A 25,945-nucleotide genomic window follows, 5' to 3' on the forward strand; every position below is an offset into this window, starting at 1 on the left:
ATTTTTTACAGTGTGGTTGAAATAATATGGGACTAATATGGGAATATGATGCAGGACTTCCTGTTTGTCTAAACATTGGAAGACAGTGGGAATGTTTGGTAAAACCATCTGAAAACAATCCCAATTTTTGCAATTCCGTTTGGTGCTGCGAATGGCCCAGAAATTACACTATTATTTGTTAAAGTTATAACAGCAGCATAGATGTTTTTTAAGTGCAGTGCATTCCACCAGCATCATGCCTTAAAGCAGGAGTGGGGAACCCTGGGTCCTGGAGGGCCACTGTCCTGCAGAGTTTAGTTCCAACCCTAATCAAACACACCTGAATTTCATTTTCAAGTAATCCTGAAGACTTGAATTAGATTTTCAAGTGTGTTTAATTAGGGTTGGAACTAAACTCTGCAGGAAAGTGGCCCTCCAGGACCCAGGGTTCCCCACCCCTGCCTTAAAGGGACACTCCACTTCCCAATTTCCAGCTCCCTGTAACATGTCTGCAGGAGGAGCAATGATATTACGCAGTGCACAAAAAGTTACCAAGGGTAATATTATTGCACCTCCTGCAGCCATGTTACGGCAGCAAAGTCCTCGATTATTACGCCAGAATGAGAGTATAGTTCCTGGCCATATCTGCCTAGAAAATCACAACTTTTAATTTTAACTTTTAATCTTGGTACACGATGTAACTACAGAAGAGTCAAGTTTTAAATAGGAAAAATATTGAAACCCTTTGGTTATTTTTAAGACGTGATGCTAATGGTCTAATCAGATTCAATGGATTATGCTAAGCTATGCTAAAAGTTGTACCGCCAGACCCGGAGATCAGCTGAATGGATTCCAAAATGTAAAAATCACGTGTTTAACTCTAGGGGATCTGGAAAATGAGAATATTTTCAAAAAAAGTGGAGTGTTCCTTTAAGCACTTCAACCCATTACAGATGGATTTAGCAACTCAAATCACACAATACCCAAACGCTTCTCTTTTGAAGTTAAATAAAGAATAAAATACATGAGAAGATCATGTTCATGGTGCAGTGTGTGGGGAGGGGGATGACTTTAGCTCTGCCCTTGAGTGACGTGTTGTAACCGCAGGAAGAATCATTTGAATAAAAAAATTAAAGCCTTGCCAAACTTATTAAAGAATGCTGACATACTTTAATCTTTCCCACATACAGTGATTTTGCAGCAGCGAGCCACACACACTTACGCATTCACACACATCCCTATTGCTCTCAGTATCACCTGGAATTGTGTTATTGCTGGACGGGTTACATCTTGTGTGTAAGGCTTATCGGTGCAGTGCATACAGGCTTACTGAGATCAATAATATCACATCAAATACAGGGCTCAACAATAAAGATGGCCAGTGGACAGAACTGTCACAATTTTCATAACAGATGCGTTTTTATGTTTTGAGCAAAATAATGATACTAATAATGAACATAATGATAATAATAATCATAATAATACTAATAGCAACAAACACAACAACAATAAAACTAAATCAATTTAACTAAATTAGGTTAAACCAATCATATAAACTATTAACAAGTATGGGTTAGATAAGATAAATCTAGGGATCGACACGGGTCCAAATATTTGTATCCGAACTCTAACAGACCTATGAATGTGCTACATGAAACCAACCCGGACCCATCTAATATTTTAAAGTTGGACCTGCCCTTGTCCAGAACTGTGAAATGCCATAAATTCACTACACGAAACCAACACGGGCCGTCTATTTTTAAAACCTGGACCCGTACCAAGCCGGAAAGGCACAGAACAAATTAACAAATTGTGTTACTGAAGATTGCATCAAAACATTTCTCCACACGACCTTGCATACTTCAGATGCGACATGCATGTTTTTGTTGAATCAGACTTCAACAATGCTTCACGTGCAATACACTTAACAATCTGCTTTAGGAGGTCCAGACAGAAGAGGTGCCGGTAGGCTTACCCTCTTTATACTATTTTTTTTAACATTTTTATATCATTCATAAAGGTCGTCTGGGTGTCGTCCGATCGACTTGGGATTACAGATCCATAGTAATTTAACTGGTACCCATCTGGCCGACGATTTCAAATATAGACCCAAACCCGTACAGGTCCTCCGTGAAGACCTCTAGAAGAAAAAGGTATTTTATATTACCAATTTTAACAGGTCTGTGAAAATTACTTGTAATGCCTTTTGGGTTTAACAAAACACCTGTTTTACATCAAATTACAGCAAACATTAATTAAAATACTATTTAGCTACTTACAATACTATCTTTCTGTCCCTTTAAAACAGAATGAAAGCATCTGCCAATTGCATAAATGCAGTCTTAATGTGCCAAAATATGTTGCTAAAGGGTTGTTTATAATATTTGTTCTGAAACCACAGGACATTTTGGTAGGGTCAGTAAATATCTCAATTACTGCCCTGATCTGGCCAACAAAATGTTTTTTATTGTTGAGTCCTGCAGTATAATGTCCTCAATCCATCATAGAGCATTGAACCCTACTGTTGAGTTGTGCAGACAGTTCAGAAGAATTTTCCATCATTTTTTCTCTCAAAATACACTGCATGAGTCTTGAGAGGCTGTCCTGTATATTGTCCATTTATATTTCTTTCTCTTACCAAGCTGAATAAAAACTGAGATAGTATGCAGGATTAGATAAATAATTTTGTTCACTTCAAAAAAACAAGTTTTCTCTTTGCCTTATTGATTCTTCGCAATTTCCTCTCTTAGGTGCCAAATGCATCACCCTGGCCTAATACTTTACTAACACTAGAGCATTGTTTTTGAGCTAATATGCATACTAATGCACACTAATATGCATTTAACCAAGGCCACACCCCAGATTCATCAGAACGAATGAGCCTGTGATCTGTGACCCACTCAAGTCTGTTTCTGTCTGTGTCTGTCTTTCTTGTCCTCTGCTCCTTATCTTAATCTAAAAGCAATGCGTTGACACATTCTAAAAAAGTGCACTTAAAAATCCCAAATCCTTTAAGAAGGTGCAGCTCAATCTTTGCTCCTGGCATGTAATGTTAAAGTTTTCCATCATTCCTCTGTCCTCAGGTCACACCTGCATGCCTGGTTTGCTAAGGTCCCCATTGCCATGGTTACCCCCACCTCCGCCCCGGTTGACCATCTCCTCATCCTCGCTGTCTAGCTGCTCACTCTTCCTCTTGCTGTACCGCTCGTAAAGGACCATAAGCACGCCCATCACCCATGCTGACACCGTTCCAGCGCTGAAAATGACGAAACCGATGGCGATGAAGAACAGGTAGTCCCAGTAACCCAGGCCCTGGTGGCATTCCGATCGGAGCTGCATTCCCACCTCGGCCAGTCGCTGGCCCAGCATGTCCGGAGGTCCCTGGCACACAGTCTGCCCCTCATCTAGACAACACAATAAGCGGGGTAGGGTGTTAAAAAGATTCACATTATTTTACATTAGAGAAATAACTGTCTAACATGCTCACTAAAAGAAGTTAGAGTAAAGTTCACGGCTGGTGACAAGACATTACACAGTACACGAATTAACTAGGACTGTAAAATAAAGTGCTACCAAAAAGCATTTGATACATTGTACTTATTATGCACTGATGTTTTTTTCTGGGTTGGTTTAATAATAGGGACAGGTTTAGGGTTAGGGGTGGGTTTGGGATCGTTTACTCCACAATGAATGAAAATGAACAATGAACAAAAAAGTCCATGTGCTATCAGTGGTTCCCTCAGAATATTGTGAAGTGACAAGAACACTTTTATGCTAAAAAAAATAACTAACCACTTTATTCAACAATTAGTTTTCCTCTTTGGGCGTTCACAAGCAGACTCCTGACGTAGTTGCCAAGCAACCACTGATGGTACATGGACTTTTTTGGGCTTGAATAGTGACTATTGAATAACAGTCTATGGGACAGTCACAAGCCTGCTGGTTTTTAATAAAAATATCTAAAAATATTTTCCGAAGAAGATCAATCCTTTTAAGATTTGGGTTAAGGTCAAGAAGGTAACTAAAAGCAGATATTTAAAATGTACAAAAAGTACAGTAAAACATACACTATGAACACATGTACACATTTGTATGTTTTTTCTTTTGTAGAATTTCTTTACATAAAAATTCATCAGGAACACTTTTTATGTAAATGTTTTCTCTTAATTGATGAGGTTTATATTAAGTAGGTCCAAGCTTTCTTTCAAATCATGTTTAACTTTTTCCCCGCCATTGAGGAGTTATCGGTTTCGGAAGAAAGCTTGGACCTACTTTATTTAAACCAGTCTCGTCAATTAAGAGAAAACATTTGCATAAAAAAGTGTTCCTGATGAGTTTTTATGTTATCCACTAGATAGCACACTTATCCAATTTATAAAAAACAGTAATTACTAATTTAAAAACACTATGTATGTTTTGATAATTGTTCTGAATCTGATCTCTAACAAAATTCCTTCACAAAAATGCAATTATTTCAGCTTTTTGCTAAAAAAAAATTATTTTTGAAGAAAAATACCCAGATTTAAGAGTTTGTAAGCAGCGAAAAAATATAGATAGGATGAAAGTTTTCCCCGTTTTGTTTGTTTGTTTATTGTTTGTTTGAAAGCAGATGGGCCGGTTCTTTCATTTGATATATTTGTATTAGGGGTGGGCCGGTACAATATTCAGTTTTGATATTAGTCCGGTATTGGCGAAAATGGCCGGATCGAATATTGCAGAAGTCTGGGAGTCCAATCTGATCCAATACCAACACAGACCTTGTCATGGCAACTTGGGGATAAGCACAACTTGCTGAGCAACATGAATTTGCACAAAGTTGCACTTTAATTTGTCCAAAGTTGCACCTTAAATTTAATTTTGAATTTTTGTGCTGACTAACTTAAAATGTTGCTACTAGTCTGTTTGAAACATTTAAATAAAAATGAAGCAGCAGTATGCACAACGTTTCATTGAATCTTGAATTTGCACAGTAATTTGTTGCACAGTAAAACTTTTGAGTTCTGTAGCTCTGTTTAAGCTTTTTGTACGGCTAACAAGTGTGTTATTTGCAGCTTAATTGATTTAAAGGACGATAGAGGTGATGTTGGATCGGTATCATCAGATACTCAAGGTTGTGGTATTGACATCGGTATCAGACAGTTGTATCGGCCCAGCCCTAATTTGTATGTTTATATATTTTTAGAAGAAAAATTTATCGGAAGGCATTTTGTAAAACTTGTGAAGATCACAAAAAATGCTGGCACGCAACTTTTAATAGCATGTGGTAGACAACAAACAGCTCTCAAAAACAATTTATGGAATAACACGCTCATGGATTTGGCTTTTATCCAAAGCAACTCACTGAATTCCATTTTGTTTGTGTTATTAGGGCCTTGACCTAATGCTTGGCCTACAGTTATGTTGTAGCTTGTTATTATTTTTTTTACAACTTTGTACAGAGATTCTGTCTATGACCTAACCCAAATTAGCCAACACACACACACACACACACACACACACACACACACACACACGCACGCACGCACACACACACACACACACACACACACACACACACACACACACACACGCACACACACACACACACACACACGCACACACACACACGCACACACACACACACACACACTCTGACCCTCCAGCAGTGCCCCTGAGGAGGAAACAGGTCAGTAAACATCATACCCATCTTACAGTCCAAAGCCCAACAGAGCATCAGCCTGTCAGCTTAACATATCAGCCTGTCAGAAAGATTTGCACAGTCTCACACTAAATCACACACAGCAAAGGTTCAGCAGTTGAAGAAATGTGAATTTTTTATATGTTTAACTATACTACTCAACATTTTAAGTGGATCAAAAATGTTCATCAAAGTTGTCCTAAGAAAAGAACGGGTATTAGAGACAACTTTTAGGATTCACTTCAAATGATGACTGGTGTATTTTGGTCCCCTGGATGTTGTGTTCTACATTGAGGACCATCTACAAGTTGTCAGGAATTAACTTTAACTTTTTGTTGAAAATTGTGGTGCAGAAATTACAAATATTAAAATCTCTCACAGTCAGCATGTCATGTTAAAAAAAATTGTGGACACGGGGCAGTTATTTGACATGGTAGGAAAAAACAACACATTAGACTCATGTTTGACAGACAGAGATGTGTGGGAAGTGAGTTCAGATTACTGATTTGCAGGCTTTGTGCTAAATTAAAGAGATTAGAGGTAGATAATGTCCTCTCATACAGTCAAAAATAGCAGATAGACATTATGTAAGTCATTATGATGATTAGTGCGTCTCACACCCTGTGAAATGGGGCAGGAACAACCACCTGCCCCGGCAGAGACACTGTGACCTCTGGCTATAATTCATCTATAATTACCAAATCCATAAGGTCATATCAGGTCAGAAAAAAAAACATAAAAACTATTTAAAGCTTTTTTAAGTACCTTAAGACTAGTCTCAAGGCATCTCAAAGGGATTTTCTGGGATAAATACAAGTTAAGCTCCTATGAATTACTACAGAAAATAATTTTCATTTATTTTTTACTTTATCAAAACAATTATATTTACAGAATGTTAATGCTCCTACAATCATATATACAAGTATATCTACATAATATACTTTGGGCCTGATTTACTAACAGCTTATGACACCGCAAACGCCTCTTTACCCATTAAAAACTACTGTCAGGATTTACTAAAGACACATACTAAAAAATTTGCATTAAAAAGCCATGGACATTATTGTATATATGCATTTGTAGGAGTTTCCCTTTCAGATGCAAAAATTATGGGAGAAGAGTATAAATCGCAGAAGGAGTTTAAATGAATCACACAACACGATTTACAAAATTGTATTTTGCATTCAAACGAATAGTGCTCTCTAGTGCCTCGCTTTTCCAAATGTGTGTTGCAACTACGGTAGCCGTTATGTACTCACTGATCTCCTTGTCCGTTTTTACGTGTTCTGAATGAAAATGCGTTGTGGAAACGCGTTGGTAGGCTAGTTCTTTTTGTTCCTCTCTGCTATTATAGTTTATCAATACGGCATAACGACATGGAAGCCTCCTTGGACTTACCCGTTCAATGTAAGTAAAGAGAAGAAATTCTAAGCTTAGAAAGAAAAGTCAGATCATTGGCAGAGGTCATTTGACACCAATGAGGACATATTTATGAATAAAGACATTGATTTTGATTAATAACACACTTAAAATCCTACTTACTATTCCTTTAAAGTCAGCATGAAATAAAAAAGCTATTGTTTTATTTTCCCTGTGGTGACTTTTGAATAGAAAAAAGGTAGTGTTGGACATGAATTTATCCATGGAGATCTGATTGGATCGTTTGAAGTTGGGTCATGTTGCTATTTGCTTTTTTTTGCAAACAGACAATTACAATATTTACAGATTAGAAGTGAAATGCAAAATACAAATACATAGATTCACAAAACATACATAACAACCAGTAAGATGTGTGTGTGTATGTGTGTGTATGTGTGTGTGTATATAACTGTAAATGCAATTGGATTTAAGAGTGGAAATTTTTTGAATAAAGGATTGTAAGCACAACAGACATAATTAGATGTAAATAAATAAACAAAGTAGATAAGGAGGATGATAATAGCAATAATAATAATAATAATAATAGTAGGAATGAAAAATGATATTAATATGAAATGACAGATAGTAATAATAGTAATGATAAACAAATTAACAAAAAAACTAATTTCATCCGGACTTAGGGGGAGAGTGAAGGATCAGGAAGAAGAGTAACAAAAAAATCATATAAATAATAAGTAATAGTAGTAGTAATAGCAATAATAATATTAATAAAATAATAATAATAATAATAATAATAATAATAATAATATTGATAATGGTAATCTTAATATAATATCAATAATATTAATGATAAAAGTAGTTGTATAGGGATGATGAGTAGTAATAATATTAATAATGATAGTATTGACAATGGTATTAATAATGGTATATTAATGATAATATTATTGCAGATATTAATAATGTTGCTATTTGCTAATCGCTGCAATCTTTTCCCGGACCCCGCCACCTGCCATACCATATGACTGGAAGTAAATAGAGATTGTTTAGGAGGGGAGGAGATTTGCGTTTTCAATAAAAAATTGAGGGCACATACATTTAAAAAAAAAGAATGAAGCTCACAGATAAGTCATTTGTAAAAAATTTCATTTGAATTCATTGCAACTTTATCGCTGCTTTCGGAAGATTGCATTTGTCCAACGCTATCTCATGGCAATACGTATGTATTATACGAGGTGGCCAATTCATATTAATTAATCATATGACCACATTCGTACATTTTTGTACGATTTTCTTTTGCCCCAGGCCCAGTGACGTTGGGGTTAAGATTTTTTTAAATAATTATATGTTTTTGTATGATTCACTTCGTATAAATTCATACGACTTATCCAACGAATTCTTATGAGACCAGGCTACTTTATCATTATGGAAATTATATTTTTGTACCTTGTCAGTAAATCACCTGCAGAAACTCCCATCGAGAGAAAAGTTGAGGGAAGATGTTTGGTACTAAAAATGTAAAGCTACAGCAGGTCATCTACATCCATTTTTGTGACTGTAATACTGCAGTGCAGGAGTTTAGAGTTAACATAACATTATCGTCTATGTAGATGCTAAAATAGTTATAGTTGTCGTTACAGTTATTGTCTAAATGGCCCATAACTCTGAACTGACCATGAAGCCTTCAAATCTGCTTCTTTCTCATTTAATATCCTAACTCAAAATAGGCCTTTTTTTAACCCCCTGCCCAATGTACAAAATGACCTTACATGACATTCCAGACTGGAAGGGATTCTCTGTGTGAGAACACATCACTTTCTCTCATTATCTTTTTATTACCTCCATAACTGTGGTTCTCACATAATCTCAGTTCCTCCCTCTATGATTATCTTTCTTGCTCTTTTTCTCTCTCTCGATTCATCCCACATTCCTTAAGGGCATATTAGCTCAAAACACAGTCTCTTGCGTCGTTCTTCGTCATTGCGCGCGCACACACACTGAAGAATGGTGCTCAGAACACTCATTATAGGTTCATCAGAAATGTGCCATTACAGAAATAATCTCACTCTTTAATTTTACTCAGCTTCCAATCTTCAAGTTGACCAAATGTAAAGGGGAATAAGTGCAATACGAGGTTAACCTTGTAAGGTTGATTTTTCACCTAACATCTCACCAGGTTTTTGGACTAAAAATGAACAGGGTGGCAAAATATGCTGCTCTTCTGGGCCAGTCCAGTCAACCTGTGTGCAACGTAAGATAAAACATGGCCAGAGAGGGGAACTATTTTAGTTGAACACCCTGCATGGGCATAATAACACCCCGATAAATTTGTACGGAGAGTAATGTCCTGCTTAGGTTGTACAGGGAGAGTCAGCTGTAATAATTTAAGACTCGGAGAGGGGTTGCTTCTGGCAATGCCAATGCTCACACTCCTGTCAGATTCACCTTCTTTCAAATGACCTGGATACTTTGAGGGCAAACAGAGCTGTAAAATGTTAAATAGTTGTCTGTCAATGCGATTTGTTTAGCTGACCACATGCATACACAGACTTTCTACTTTTTAAGCTCAAAGATGTATTGATAGAAGCCACAACAAAGTGAAATGCACATACTTCCCCATTCAAACTACTATTGTTCAATTCAATTGCAGATTGATTGACTTATGACATTAAACTTTTGCGAGAGTACTGCTTTCAAATCGTTTCTGCAATATGATGTCATTAACAATCACACATTAGGGGATTGTCCGTGTGAGTAGGTTGTGAAAAGTATACAAATACATAGTTTGACAGGTAAGGGGGACATCCGATCATTGCATTCAGGCCAAATGCAGTAATTGCATCAACATTTTATGGTATGACATCGTCAACAGCAGATATATATATATAGATATAGATATAGATATATAGATAAATATATTTAGACCACTTAGTTGTTGCTATCAAGATGTGAAAAGCAGCATAACAAAAAAAATTATGCAATAAAACGCCTACCCCATCTTTAATTTAAAATGTAGAAGATTTCAAAAGTGTCTATTTAATCTCATAGCTGTCAAGAAAAAAACCTCTGCTTCAGCATCTGAGACGACACAGTATTTCTCTCACACGTGCACTCAATATGTATCCTCTGGGCGCTAGTACCGCTAATTGGTATTGGCCATAAAGTGTACCATGGGTCTAATTAGGTCTCATAAATACATTATTATTAGCACATTAAGGATGTAGTGATGAAAATGGTGTGTGACAGCCAGAGCTGTCACACACAGTACCTTCACACACACACACAAACACACTTTAACATTCAAAAGCACGGCATCAAGACATGTCCGAATCTACACTGAAAAAAATGATTTATTCAATTTACTCCATTTTTTTAAGGTAAGTGGTTGCAAACAAATTATTTAAAGGAATTTATATCAATTAATCATAAAATGGCCCTGATATGTCACTAGACATTAAGAAATCATTTTTATTTCAAATACTTATATCACTCACAACAGTGGTCCGGCCAGGATATTGTCATTTAAAAAGTGGAGTTGTAGCCCTCAACTGATGTTTATGTTGTCATTTTGTGTATTGGCCACCAGTTGTGTGATTGCAGTACTTTTTTTTTTACTTTTGTTTAAATGTAGCTTAAATAAATTAAAATAAATTGCAACCACTAAAAATTGAGTAAATTGAATGAATCATTTTTTCAGTGTAATGTTTGGTTTGCTTCCTGTCTCCTGAGATACCTTCATTGTAATGTCCCACAATTCTATGTGTGGGGGTGCACGGGGAATGTGATTGGTTAAACCTGGTTGAGTTCGAAAAAATAAAATGCCCGTCAAGCAAAATTTATGTGTAAATAAAGTTATATTTTCACTTTTATTTGGATTTCAAGCTAGAAATTAGTATTGTAGTTTTCAAATATAGGATTAGTTGGGACAATATTGTTCATATTTCAAACAGAATTTCATTATGTTGCATATGAAGGCTGTCTAAATGCAACTCCTGGACTTGCCTTTATACCGGCAAAGTCATTGCCTCATGAGGCATCGGGGCAGCAAGTCAGCTGCTTTAGATTTCGGACACAGACATTATTACCTCACCCAGAAGAACATTTGTATCTTTTTCACTACAGAAGACATGCTGTTCATGGGAAGTGATGTCAAATTTTAACGATACCTTTAGATTCCTTTTTATTACATAAAAACACCTGCTTCTATTGTATGATAGAAAAAAAGTGAACATTTGCTGCCATTGAGAACTACCCCATTATGAGTGTTTGAAAACACTTTTATTACTATTCTATTACTATATTTTACCAATTTCAATTATTGTGGGTCTTGTGTTGTGATAATTATAGTCTACTGTTGAACGTAGATAAGTGCAGGCTGCAGGTCTAAAAAAGTCTGTATAATTATATTAAAGCAGGTATTTATTTTGAAGTTGTATGAACCTTATGTAATTCCACACAACCAGACTGGCTGTCATCGTATCTTTTTTTGACAGAGAAAAATGATTTCAATAACCACACATCTGATAAATCGAGTTCATTTCTATAGAGGTCTTTTTCATCAAACCCCACTCTTTACCAGGGGAATTACCAAAATACAACAATAAACGCTTCAAAGGATCTTGTACATCAGCTACAGGGAGTACCAACTCCACATGGAGTTTTCGAATCCAATTAGCTCCTCGGATACATTTAAAATTTTCAAATTATGGAGCTAAGCAATTTGATTGTAATGTATTTTATGTTATTAAAAGTATGTGCATGTAATGAGCTATCAACAGTAGGGCTGTCACTTTTGAGAAAAATCAAATTCGAACGGATTTCGAATATCATGCAATGTATCCGAATATATTCGAATATCTAGGCGCCCCCCCCCCACGCGCATCAAAAACCCACCGTAATGGAGATTCAATCACAAAATTAATAACAGGGTTGTCTGGATTACTTTTTTACTTAATGTTTGAAACAACAGGTTAACAACTTATGAATAACAAACTTATATATATAAAAACGATTCAGAACAGTTACAAACAATAACGTGACAACTTAAATAGCAGCAGGAGTATATAGGCAGACGCAAACGGAATTTAATTTCGAAATTTCGGCAGAAAACTCAGCGGAATTCCGTGGATTTAATGCCCGTTATTGACAAGCACACATATCCCGCGCTTGTGACCAGAACTGTCATTGACAACAAGCACACATACAAAGCCTATCCCGCGCGTTTGTGAGCCGTCATTCACAAGTACATTAACCCTGCATGCGCATGCTGTTTGCGTGCCCGTTTTCAATGATAGAGAGCACAAACCCTTTGATACTTGAGATGAAATTAAACTTACCGCTGATTTAAGCTTGTCGTCAATGTGACGCGCAACAGTCAGCAAGTGATCATTTCAAATCCGTTTACAAGACAAATGCTGTTGTTGTTTAATATAAAGTTCACATTGCGTTGTAAAAATGATGAAATTATCTTCATACATGCTAATTTCATAATGCGAACGTATTAACACAAGCTTTTTATTCTGCTATAATATTTAACACTATAAACAATATGTCATTTTATATACAAACTATAATTCTATCTTGACATGCACATGAGGTTCATTTTGGTCCCATTTAATTCCCTCTCTTGCGCACAAGTGCAGTCGTCGGTCTCACTCTCAGCCTCCTTCCTATTACGAGGTGTTACTGTAAAAAATGCGCTACACATGGCATTTAAAAAAAACGGATGGTTTATTTATAGTTCGAATACGGATATTTCACGTCATGTTGGAATGCATATTCGAATATTAGGGGTGTAACGATACACCAATTGCACGGTTCGGTTTACGGTTTTGGAGCCACGGTTCGGTCCGATTCGGTTCGGTTTGCTGTGGATGTAGGGTTCCTGTCATTTTACCAGCAATGCTAAGGAACAATAGATTAACTTAATAACAACAACAAAAATAACTTGACGTTTTCTTTATTAACGTTGGCAAACAAACTTAAAATCAATTAAACTTTAACTTTAGTAATGCAGGACTGTAATTAGCTGTTTATCAGGTGATGAATATCATTCCTTAGCTAAAATGCTGAAAATGTTACTGTTGAAGTCAACTAATGCATGAAATAAATGTACTATGAATCTGTAAATCTGAGTATAATGTGGGTTTATTATCATTAATGAACTCATCAAGGTAATCATCACACACACACGCACGCACACGCACACACACACACACACACACACACCAGAGGTCGCGTTAAACTTTCACTTTTAAAAATTCTGCCATCACTTATTATTCGTCATTTCATGCTTTAATTATAAAAATTGTTTTTGTTTATATGTTCATTTTTAATCATGGACTTACAAAAAAGGCATTCAAGTTAAAATGTGTTTAATTATTTGTGAAGAAGAGAACAGATGAACAGAGACCATGCATCACTTTACATGTTTAACATCATGAAATAGATGTATTAATGATTTTTTTCTCACAATGACAGCGGAGGCGATTAAACACGCGAACTTGTGCTGAACAGGCAAAAATAAACAAATCAAATCTCTTTTGCGATTAAAATAGCAACAAACGAGTAAACCCCGTGTTTTTACCTCAGACAGACGACGTTTTGTTACATTTTTACTTTTGTTCTGGAGAATTATTCTCGCGTTCTTCTATTTCACTTCGGTTAACCCGATCTGACACGCAAGCACACACACACGCGAACGCAAGCACACGCACAGTTACGACAGATTGTGTGTGATTTGTCTACGACACGAATTCCATTCCTGTACTCCACTGGAAACCCAAAATGTTCCCACACAACAAGAGACTTAAATGTGTCCGGGGGATCTGCAATCTCAGGCGGAGCAGCCATCCTGTGACCAGCGCTCACTCCCAAGTCACGTGACATGACATGACATGCACTTGGAAAACAGTAACTTTGGAATATACTATTTAGAACAGCATTTAAAAAGCTCTTATTAGTCATTACTAATACAATTTAATAAAATATATGCAAATATTTTTTTTAATAAATAGATTAGTTAGTCAGAGATAAGTGACATTAACCTCAACAATGGGCAGCAGGAGGCGTGAGAGTACCGCGACACGACACGGGAGGTTCGCGATTCGTATCGTGGGTGGTGTATCGCGATCGTTCGGTTCGGTTCGTAATACCGTTACACCCCTATCGAATATCGAATAAAAAGTGACAGCCCTAATCAACGGTGCTATTTTATTGAAAATTCCTGCTTTATTTTAGAATTTTTTTGACATTTTTGTTTGTAGTGCTTAACACTTTAGCCAAGCACAATATCATCGTAACTGAAGCTACCTATAAAGGCGGGCGTACACGGTGCGATTTTTGCTGTCGTAGGGGCTCGCATGCGATTTTTTTCCTCGGGAGCAAATCGTTCATGCTCGTATGGTCGCGGCTCGCACCGTGTGAGAGGAATTACGAGCCGAGCCGAGCAGGTTACGAGCACCTTACGACCTCCCGATAATTTTTAAACATGTCAAAAAAGTTCGGGAGCTGTCGGTATAAATTTGTAGTGTTGGTGCGGGTGTATGAGACGATCTGGCAAAGCACTTGAATTTGACCAATCAGAATGTACAAAAAGCAGAAGAAGAAAGACAAATGTAGCACTGCTACCTCAAATATTGATGACTACTCTATAGCTGGCTATGTTTCGCGCACACACACACTCCGGTTACCGGACATCATGACAAATATGACAGGTCCTTTCAGTGACGACCTCTTGATCAGCTTATTTGCCTGAAAAACTTGTCATACGTGTTTTTGTGATGTCGGGTCACAGCTTTGGATGTGTGTGGAAACAGGAGAGAGTGTAGTTGTTTTAGGCTATACCGCTGTTCTGATAAGTGCTACCATAAAGCATTAAACGAGGCTTTTTGATATTAAAACTTTTTTGTTTTACTTGTTGATTTTTCTTTACTTGTTAATATGTTTTATCATTATTTACAATGTAAACATAAAATAAGCCAACTAAATTATGTAATAAATAAATATAAAAATTATTAGACTGCACTGGTTTAAACAGTACAGGATGTACAAAGAATGTCGCAATTTTTGTGTAATCCAAGCTGTGCCAAAGTTGCTGTAGTTTCATAAATGATTGGATATTAAAAGGGCTGTCGCGACAGAAAAAAGCAACGGAATGTCCATGTTTAATAGGCTAAGATATGCATTTATTGAGAGAGTACATAAACATGATGATCATATATTATGGAGCTTCTGCTTTAACAAGTGAGCTTGTTCGGTATTTTTACACACATATATTTTTTTACATATTTTCGACCAAAGAAACAAATGATATAGCCCAGTGTAAGTTATATGGTAGCCTTAGCTTGTTTTGAAATGATGAGAACATTTAAATGACAAAAAATGTAGGCTATCTCTGAAACTTTATTTAAATAATGATTAATTTGTTTTCATACTATATTTGTATTGCTATGTATTAATTTACATAGGCCTACTGTGAAAATGCCCTATATTAATATGCAATGCCTTCTGTATGGCATTTATTTTGTGCAGTTACAGGAGCATAAATGCTGCGGTCTCACTTTTACTTCAAGACACCGCATTGACCGAACATTTGCACATAACAAGCCTAGACAATGTGCTTTATATTAAATTAAATTATTTTCGTTTTACAAATTAATATTTGGCTATAGATGTGTTGTCTTAATAATTTAATTATAAAGGGAAAGACGTGTAACGTTAGCTTGCGTTTTACCTCATTGCTCCTCATTCTACATTTACAAATAAATAAATAGGCCCACTGAATGTGTTTTTTGAACGGTCATATTTATAAAAAAGCAACAATATATGTAACATTAATAATAGCAATATAGATATTTACTTGGCACTAAAAACATGATATATTAAAACGGTAAAACCGCATATGCGCTAGCACGAACAATCACTGCCAGAGAAATTCCTTCACCACCACAGCAGACCTATATTGCAATTTCGGAATGCATAAATAGAAATTCTAAAGAACAGAAATTCCAGGCTGTTTTATATACTAAGCCAATATCTTTACCCTATTCTTTTTGTTTTATTTTTTGTACATTCTGCCACAACGAAAGGTAGCCTACTTCATCCTCACAGGTGTGAAAATGCCTACGTCAGAACTCGTCAAGTCGTACAGTAAAATCTTGTCGTGTGTGACTGCGTCCGAATTATTTTCGTATAAACTCACTCGTGTCGTGGGCGAGAGCTCACGACGTTCCGACCGTCAGAATTCGCACCGTGTACGCCCAGCTTAAGAGAGGCTTTCACCAAAAGTCTATGAAGTGATACCCTTAGGGGGCGTGCACACCAAAGCTTTTACGCCTGCGGCCGGCGTATGTTTTTAATTCTTTCCAATGGAAGCTCTGCGTTTTTCAAAAAAGGTTTTTCCACTCTCAGCGCTGAGTGCAGAGAGTTGAAAAATATTTAACTTTGGATGAAAAGCTCAGTTCATTAATGTCAGTCCAATCACCGTGGAGGGGGCGAGACATTACCACAACAACCAACCGGCTCACAGCTGAAGTATCAGAGTTACCAAAGCACTCAGCTGAAGAGAGCTGGCATTCGGCGTCCTCCAGGCGTTTTCAGGTGCGTTTAAAAGTTTTGGTGTGCACATTCCCTAAGCTATGTAACACATGGTGCCTATTCATTCATTCTGTCAGTTCAACATAATGTAATTTTGCTTACTCTTTTTCCCCATCAAAGGACAATCTTTGTTTCCGAAAAACATGAAAGTGTATTACAATTGGGCTTTTATTTTATTTTTTGTGTTTTAATTTTACTTTCCACTCATTCTTGATTACCAGTAAGAGGTTAAAGTGTTTTTAATCGATCTCACCAGTGTTTTGCTAGGCAGTGGAGTAGTCTGGCTATTTGTTAGGTTTGTGGATCATCTGAGACAAAAGTTTGATTTTGACAGATGAACTTTGAGTATGATTTTGACTTAAATATTTGGTTTTGACCAGGGCCCGGTTCCCCAAAACGTTCTTATCGCTAAGTAGTTCTTAACCTATTCCTTAACCTCTCTCTTAACTCTATGGCACGATTCCCAAAACGTTCGTACGCTAAGTATATCTTCTGTAAGTCACACTTTCGTAAGGTTGGTCTGGACCATTCGTAAGCTCTCTCATAGCGTTGTTTGAGCGCAAAACGCTATCGCCGCAGTCTATAGAAATCAGCGCAGCGCAGTACAAGTCAAACTATGGTATGCTGACAATGATTTTATGTTATGGAGATTTTTAAGACTTGTAATAAAATATGTTTGCAATGGATACAGGACTATGCAATGGATTATGCAGTTGACTTTATTTGGTATCAGAACTAATGAATCAAAGACGGCGCCGGTGTTTGTTCCTCATTGAAGTCTGTTCCCTCTATGTTTATAGCGTTTTCATCACGTTACATTTATAATTTATTTAGAAAGATTAAAGATTTCAATTGGTTATACTAAAAAGCAATAATATCATGTATTCTATTATACAATTTATTAAATATTTCATATTTGACAGTTTTATGTCTTTTAACATATAGCCTGTCTTTTTCTTTTCTTTTTTTCTTTACTGTTTGTTTTAAAACTGTTAAGTTTCCAAACATAATAAATATATATTATACATATAATATGATTCATACTGTAAAAACAATTGACTTACAATCAAGAACAGTCAAGATACATTACATAAATGCACACATATACATCTCAGTAGCCATTAAAACTTTCAATGTATATAAAGAATAAACGTATAATGTGATAAAAATGCTATAAAACACTACACTAAAGGGAAACATATAGGGGGAACAGACTTCCACATAACACCGGCCGCGTAACTGTTTAGTCCATGCCAATTTTTTTATTCGTCAACCCTTAAACCTTTTGACAATTTGCCTGACGTGGCTAAATTAAAAATAAATCGCCTCCCAAGACAACTCATTATGGAGCTGCTAGATCTTCTCAGACCATATTCTCTATCTAACTCTCTCTGTTTATTGTAGATAGTTGCTTTTTATTGAAACCATTAATGGCAAGCAATACCGCATTAAAGCAAGTAATTCTGATTGTTAAGTACCTTACCATTATTATAAAAGTGTATTATATAATTTTTTTAAGTCGTTAAACCCATGTCAAGAAGCGGCACAAGTGGCACAACGGGATAAGGAGGGTGGATGATTAGCGAGGGATACCCGGTTCGTATACCCGTATTTTCTGACAATTTGATCATTTAATTAATAGTCTATATTTTACAGATAACTTAAACTATGTTAAAATTAATGTTACTGGAATAATTTGAGTAATGTTCCATTTGTAAAGAACGTGTTGTCTTTCTTAACGTTGTAATGCACTTTCGCGTGAAGTGGAAAATCGATCCCTGAGCAATTGATCGCAAATAATTCAGCACCTTCGCTTGGGACAGCGCCATTGTACGTCGAACTTAGAGGCAGCGTGTTAAGAAGCTTCCTAAGAGACACTTCGGGGAACACACTTAGGAACATCAAAAACTTTGGTAAGATAAATCTTTTTGAGTCTTCTTAGCGCGCTAAGAGTGAACGTTATCGGGGAACCGGGCCCAGGAAGTTTGAATTTTGTGCAGGTTGGTGTATAGTCATGTTTATAGTTGTGAACTTTAGGCTATACAGTATAATTGAGAAATTTTGTAAATTGTTTTATAAATAGTGTGTTAGCAATCAAGAAAAACTTTATTCAAGTTCTAACCGATGCTTCATGATGTATCAAAATGTTAGGAAAGTAAAAAGGCACAAATATAACAATCAATGATATACTGTATACAGTAACAGTATACAGTACAATTTACATGATCAGGCTGGAATAGCATAGCACAGATTGTTAGGTCTTGGAAGTTTATGATAATAAAATAATATCCTGGCAAATTCTGATCATAGTTTAAGACATTGTTAAGATTTTTTTATAGCTTCAAACAGCGTGACATTATTACAATCTATTACTCAGGGAGACAAATGAAAGGAAGTTAAAGCAGCAGTCTGTAGTTTTGGCCTCTGAAGCTGTTTACACCTGGTATTAAAATGTGTTCTGGTAGATTGGATCAGGTGTAAAAAAAATCTGCTTAATCACTAAATGATTTTTGTTTATTTTTTAATAAAAATTTTTTACAAATTGCAGCTTGTTAAAATTCAACATTGCTCTAAATTCATTCTCATTGCTGTTTAGGAGAAACAACTGAGGTCTTGTGATTTTTAATTCCTGTTCCATAAATCAATACTTAAAGACTAAACTGAACTTTTCCCCATTCAGCATAAACTTTGTAAAAACCCACAGGGGTTTTAATAGCTGTGAATTATTTATCTAGCCATCGTGTTTGCATCTAGCAAAGTGGGCTTGTATCAATACTGCAGTGTAGAGACTGTCCTGTAAACGCCCTACAGATTCAGTCGCTAAAATATTTACCTACGCAGAACATTATCAATCAGGTTTCTTGTTTTTTAAGCTTTTTCAAGTTCTTCCTCATCTTCTTTAGTAAGATGATGAATGGGCTATTATATCTAGGAAATGCTATTGGTTAGCATTCCAATTCATATCAAAGGCTTTTGCCTGGTTCTTGCATGACCTCGATTTAAAGAACAGATTTAAATTCCACCATCTTTGCTTATTAGTAATTGCCTAAGCCACTAATGGTATGTAACTAAATCCAGAGGTGCTAAAAAAACAGGGTCTTTATATAAACCCTTTAAAATAACTTTATATGGATCATTCCACCGAATGGGTGCCATTTCTGTCCCCAGGTCATTGTATGTAGAACAATGCAAGAAAAATGACTCTAAAATACATATTTATATTAAGCAAAGTGCCCTGCTGGTTAATCTAACACCAAATTTAAACTAAATATTTTAAAACATTAATAAAAACTACACAGAACACTGAAAAATAGCATTTTTTATCTGTCCCTGCTCTCTTTATATTACCTTTAAATATAAAGCAAACAATTCTTTACATATCTTTAATTTTGCATTTTGTGTGGGTCCATCCCATCTTTGCTTTAAATATTTTTTACCATTGAAAAGTCATAATATTTTAGATAAATGCACATTCTAGTTATTTCCCCAGGATTTCACTCAGTCCTGTTACCCAACACGTTCCCCCTCAGAAAATGTAGGAATATCCCGCAATTCACGTTTTCAAGAGGAAGTGACATTATCTGGATCTTCTGAAGGTCATATGAAGATCAAAAGTCACTTGTTTCATTTTATTTTCTCTACATTTTATGATATTGATGCTATGACTATGAATGACAATCTTAAAGGAACAGTATGTAAGAAATGTATATCAATGAATCATAAAATGGCCCTGATATGTCACTAGACATTAAAAAATCATTTTCATTTCAAATACTTATATGACTGACAACAGTGGTTTGGCCAGGATATTGTCATTTAAAAAGTGGAGTATTGTGTATTGGCCACCAGTTGTGTGATTGCAGTACCAGTTTTAGCCACAAGTTTTGTGATTGCAATACCAGTTTTGGCCACAATCCTACATACTGTTCCTTTAATGTTCAGTCCTGTTACCTATATTATTTCTTTGATGTTATTGGTTTATTTTAAAATAAAACATTTTGGGAAATCGCTAGAATTTGCTAAGTGTCTTTATGCTATTAGCACATATTTACTGCAGCTATATTTAATCTATTTGCTAAATCTATGCTTAAAGCTGTGATGCAGTCCTGTTTGAATTCAAATTTATATAACGAACGTGCAATCTGACTTACGGTTGCTGATGAGAACTCGGATCAAGATCGCTGGATAAAGGGCTGAATTTGGATCTGTTCCTTGCAATCATATGAATTTTAAAGATGTGGATTACAGCAAATGAATAAATATAACATCTTTTGTGAATTTATGTTGTATTTTGTTGTAATTATTCCTTAGTAGTATTAATAACGTATTGCATAGAAGACAGCATAGGAGAAAAGCATTTTTGTGTGTCATGGCAAACAAACTAAATATTAAAAAAAATTCTTAAATAAATACAGACATTTTATTCATTTTAAAGTTTTTAAATGTTCAATATTGTGAAATTCTTTGAATATCGTAATCATTTCATTAGGTAAATGGGTAAATTGTCTTAAAAAAATTAGTCAGAAAATAAAATATGACTGAAAACATTAATATGAGTAAGAAACGCCAATGCCCGCGATTTTAATATTTATGAATAGGAATAACTTAAAGGTGCAGTGTGTAAATTTTAAGGGGAACTATTGACAGAAATGCAATATAATATAGATTACTATATTTTCACTGGTGTATAAAGACCTTACATAATATACTGCTGTTTTTTTATTACATTAGAATGAGATGTTTTTATCCACATACACGGCGGGTCCCCCTACATGGAAACTGCCATTTTGCACCACCATGTTTCTACAGTAGCCCTAAAGTTTCATCAGTACATTGTCTAAAATGATGTCATGTTTGTCCTGTGGCGTCTACCGTAGTTTTTCTATTTGCTTCGAAAGGGAAGGGTTAGCGACCGGACTGAGCTGCTGTTTGCAGTGCACCACCTCACCACCAGATGCCGCTAAAATCTACACACTGCACCTTTAAGTACAAATTTGTACATTTATAAAGCTGTAAATACGTAAATCATTTATGTTTTAGTCCTGTCAAAATGTCAATATTATACGTTTTAGTGTGTTTTAAAGTAAATCTACGTATGGTAAAACCACACTGATACGTAAAAATACACACGTATTCTCATGAGATCACATTGCAGCAAGTGTAAACCAGCAAAACCTTTGGTCTCTTTGGTTGTCCAGAAGTTGATATGTTGGACCTCTTGAGAAGAAAAGCATTAGGAAAAAGCCTTTTAATGTCAACAAAATCCAACACACATACATTTTTAAAACATGCCTTGTAAACGTCTCCAGCAATATTGAAACTGCAGGTATGGCTAAGTTTAAATGCATTCGGCTGAGCGGGCAGCTATATTTTAAGCCTGCCAATTATGTAATTGCATTTGTTGATCTTAAAAAGGTTAAAGTAGTAGGAGGTGGGAGACTTTTTGCATCTCAATGAGGAATGACTTTGTGTTAAGTGTTTGCTGTGGGTCAGGGTGTGTTATAATTTTGTACAGGCATGTTACACTTTGTATTGCATTTGCTTTATGCTACATTGACCTTGTTGCACAATGCAGATGTGTACGTCTGTGTTTTTCTGCTTTGCTCTTTTGAATTGTGTGATCTTTGTTTACCACGATGTCTCCAAGAAGGACATGCTTCTGTATCATCACCCTTATGGGTCCTGTACAACATTTTGATCAAGTTATCGGATTTCAACTTACGGTGTTAGTTAACACCCTTATTATTACTACATAAAGGACACATTCCTACCAAACACATCAGAGGAGACCATGAGATAAATTATGATCATTGCCTGTCTGGTGACCTTTTTCTCAGTCTGAGGTATATAAGCTTTCACATAATCTACTAAGGTTACCAAACACTTCTCCAGTGTCTGTGTCAACAGCAGAATAAAAGAGGTCCACGGATGATACTGTACATACATACACTGTGTATACATCCTTATCTATTTTTCTCTCCTCTCCAACACTGTTTTTCTCAGCTGCTGTGATCCCTTTCTTCATGAATATTTAACTTTTACCCTAGGCCCGCCCACTTCTCTGGCACAGTGCCTGTATTATTGTGCTGAGCTGACCCAGCCTGGCAAGCATTTAGTCAATCAGTGTAGCACATCATAAAGAGCAAAGTTATAGAAGAACAGGCAAAGGATACTGAGGATTTAGGACGGAAGAAGACTGAGATAGGGCATGAGCAATAACATACTGCAGAAAACAACAGAAGCAAACTGACACAAACTGTAAATGTTGCTGTCTTTCCCTTCATACAAAGCTTGCTTTAGGGCATCATTCTTACTGCTGCAGATATGAATCTCATCTCTCCACATCTGCCTCCTCAAAAATCTCATACACACAACCACAACTGTGCATGTATATAGATATCACAGAACAGTGAAAGGATAAAGGTCATGTGACTTATCTATTGTCCTTTAAAACATTTCCCATAAGAAAAATTCACTAAGCCAAATATGCAATGCATTTTATGATTGCATGCAATGCTGCCAGCTTCTGACAGAATTTAGACAAAAAAATCTAACATATTATCCAGCATTTACTTTTACAGGGTGTTTGGACAAATATGTTTTGGCAGTGTGTGAACACAACCACCCTGCAATAAAAAACATGATGTTTTGATTATCTTGTTAATGTGATGTCACACTAACAAAGCCCTGCCCACAGCCACTGATTGACTGGTTATCTGTAGCTCATTTGCATGTAAAAGTACACACATGAAAACAGCACTTTTTTGCTCCCACACAAATACACTCTCAGAAATAAAGGTACACAAGTTGTCAATGGGATTTTACCCTTTCAAAAAGGTACACTTTTGTACCCAAAGAGTGCATATTAGTACTTCTAAGGTATATATTGGTAGTATAAAGATACATATCTGTACCCTTTTTCAAAAGGTACTGCCCCAGTGATAGCTTTTGTACCTTTATTTTTGACAGTGTAGGGGCATTTTGGACATGCTATAATAAAAGATTTGTGGGGTATTTTGAGCTGAAACTTTGCAGACACATTCTAGGCACACCTGAGCAGTGATGGGAATAACGGCGTTATAAGTAATTGGCGTTAGTAACTGTGTTATTTTTTTCAGTAACGAGTAATCAAATAAATTACTGTTTCCCCCGTTATAACGCCATTATCGTTACTGACATTAAAATGCTGCGCATTACTAAAATTGATCTTACTGTAGTGATTTTCAGCCAGGTATGCTCACTCTCTCAGCCAAACACTGTTTTTCTCTTGTGTGTGTTGTGAGACACATAACGGATGATGATTGGCTTAATTTCCATCGGTAGCCAACCAGAGGCAGAGTTCACAAAAAGGCCCGCCCACACGCGCAGTCCAAGTTAGAGGAGCGAGCAGCAGTGTTAAAAAGTCTGAGCAACTTGGTCACTTTGTCGCTAGATTTAGCAACTTTCTATCACTTTAGCGACTTTATAGGACAAATCTAGCTATCTTTTCTGCCGTGGTTGGAGACTTTTGTAGACTGACATGAAAATACGCGTCGTTTTCTCTTCTCAACGAGCAGCGGTGCTGCTGCTGACTGTGCCCCATCTCAAAGCACTGACATGCAGCCCGGTCATCGCGCATCAATCACTCCGAAAACACCGGCGACAGGGCGATGGCAAGTACAACAAGCTCAAAGGTAGCGGTCGCAAACACGAAGTATAAAGCACTACTTTTCCATTGTTGAGGTGAAAGGCAAGAATGTTTGTGTAATGTGCAACTTATGCCCATGAAGAAAAAGTCTCTCCACGTCTGTGGCAATTAATTCTGATCTAATAAAGCACCTCACATCGTCACATGCTGCCACAAAATTAGTGATTTCTCTTTAGTATCCATTTTAGTCATTTAACATATTTAATTTTGTAAGGGGCATTCAAGTTATTTGAAATATTAAATTTTTTTAAGTAACGCAGTAATTACTTTTCCTGGTAATTAATTACTTTTATAATAATGTAACGCAGTTACTAACTCAGTTACTATTTGTGAGAAGTAATTAGTAACTATAACTAATTACTTTTTTAAAGTAACGTTCCCAACACTGCACCTGAGATATTACATTTTGTGAATGGGCTTAATGTTGGCCCTTTAAAATGCATCCTATACAGCAGGGGTTCTTAACCTTTCCAACTTCAAGGCCCCTCCACTGCCCACAACAATATTTGAAGCCCATCCACTCACAGTTTCTATCGAATAAAATATACAAGAGCTTGGCATAACTAGACAGATGTATATTTGTTACAAAAAAAAAACACTGACGGTACACGGGGCGAAAGCGTTATCGCTCCATTTACTTTTAATGGGTGATGTCATGCGTTGCCAAACTGAATTGTGGATCCGTCAACGTCGCGTCACTGCCGCTGCTTGCGGCAGAAGTTGAACATTTCTCAACTTTTCAACTGCCAACGCGTGCGTCAGCCAATCAAATCGCCTTATGCAAGTAACCTACTGCAAGTCTGGCAATTACGTTTATGCAAGACCGGAGCGTGTGTTGTGGCCACTGTGATTGGCTGTTGGCCATGCTTCAGACAAGCCTTTCATCAAGCGTTAACACTTTCGCCACATGTGAATGTACTGTAAGAAATATCTTCATTCTTAGTCATTCATAACCTCTCTAAACTCTTGTTACACTGTAAGCCCATACAGGTTGATTGAACCTAAAACATTTATGGAAACTCGTTGCCCTAAAAAAGTTAATTTTGCCTGGTTGAAATAACAATTAATTTTAAGTTTAATGTACTTAATGTTTTAATTTCTTCCAATATTCCTGCACTCTTAACCCAGATTCGATAACATTATGTGTTAGGAAACCCATTGCATATAAATTTAGTTTTTATTACTTTATATAACATTTGATGTTATAAATGGTTTTATAACAAAAATCAATGACTGACTTTAAGTCAGTCATTGAATAAACGTGATTCTCCACAGAAACACACAAAAATTGTGTTTTGACATACATTGTCAGTACTGTGGAGAGAAATACAATAAAATGTTTTGAACAGGGTTCATGTAAGGAAACACTGATCACCTGAACGGTGACTTCACAAAATTATAATTTACAACAAAACAACATCAATAATATAAGAGCTTAAACCTATATGACATTTTATTAACAAATATTTGAGTACAGAAAGTTCTTATCAGTTTTTAATTTGTGAAAAAGCAGAAAATAATCAAAATATTCAGGCGTAAAGGATTATGGGTATTCCTCACAACATGAACTAATAATTTTAAGTTCATTTTACTTGAATGTTTTAGTTTAATAGATTTTGTAAGGTTAA

General features: G+C 36.1%; 1 protein-coding gene across 1 annotated transcript in view; it reads right to left on the reverse strand.

The window, feature by feature from the left end:
• Positions 1–834: 834 nt before the first annotated feature.
• lrrc52 (leucine rich repeat containing 52) overlaps positions 835–25,945 on the reverse strand; it is a 43,611-nt gene continuing 18,500 nt past the window's right edge. The window contains exon 2 of the mRNA XM_065257382.2: positions 835–3,383. Within this exon, the coding sequence (XP_065113454.1) occupies positions 3,064–3,383 (320 nt within the window). The 3' untranslated portion in view covers positions 835–3,063. The remainder of the gene's footprint in view (positions 3,384–25,945) is intronic.

Source organism: Paramisgurnus dabryanus, chromosome 12 (genome assembly GCF_030506205.2).
Source record: "Paramisgurnus dabryanus chromosome 12, PD_genome_1.1, whole genome shotgun sequence".
NCBI classification, from domain to species: domain Eukaryota; kingdom Metazoa; phylum Chordata; class Actinopteri; order Cypriniformes; family Cobitidae; genus Paramisgurnus; species Paramisgurnus dabryanus.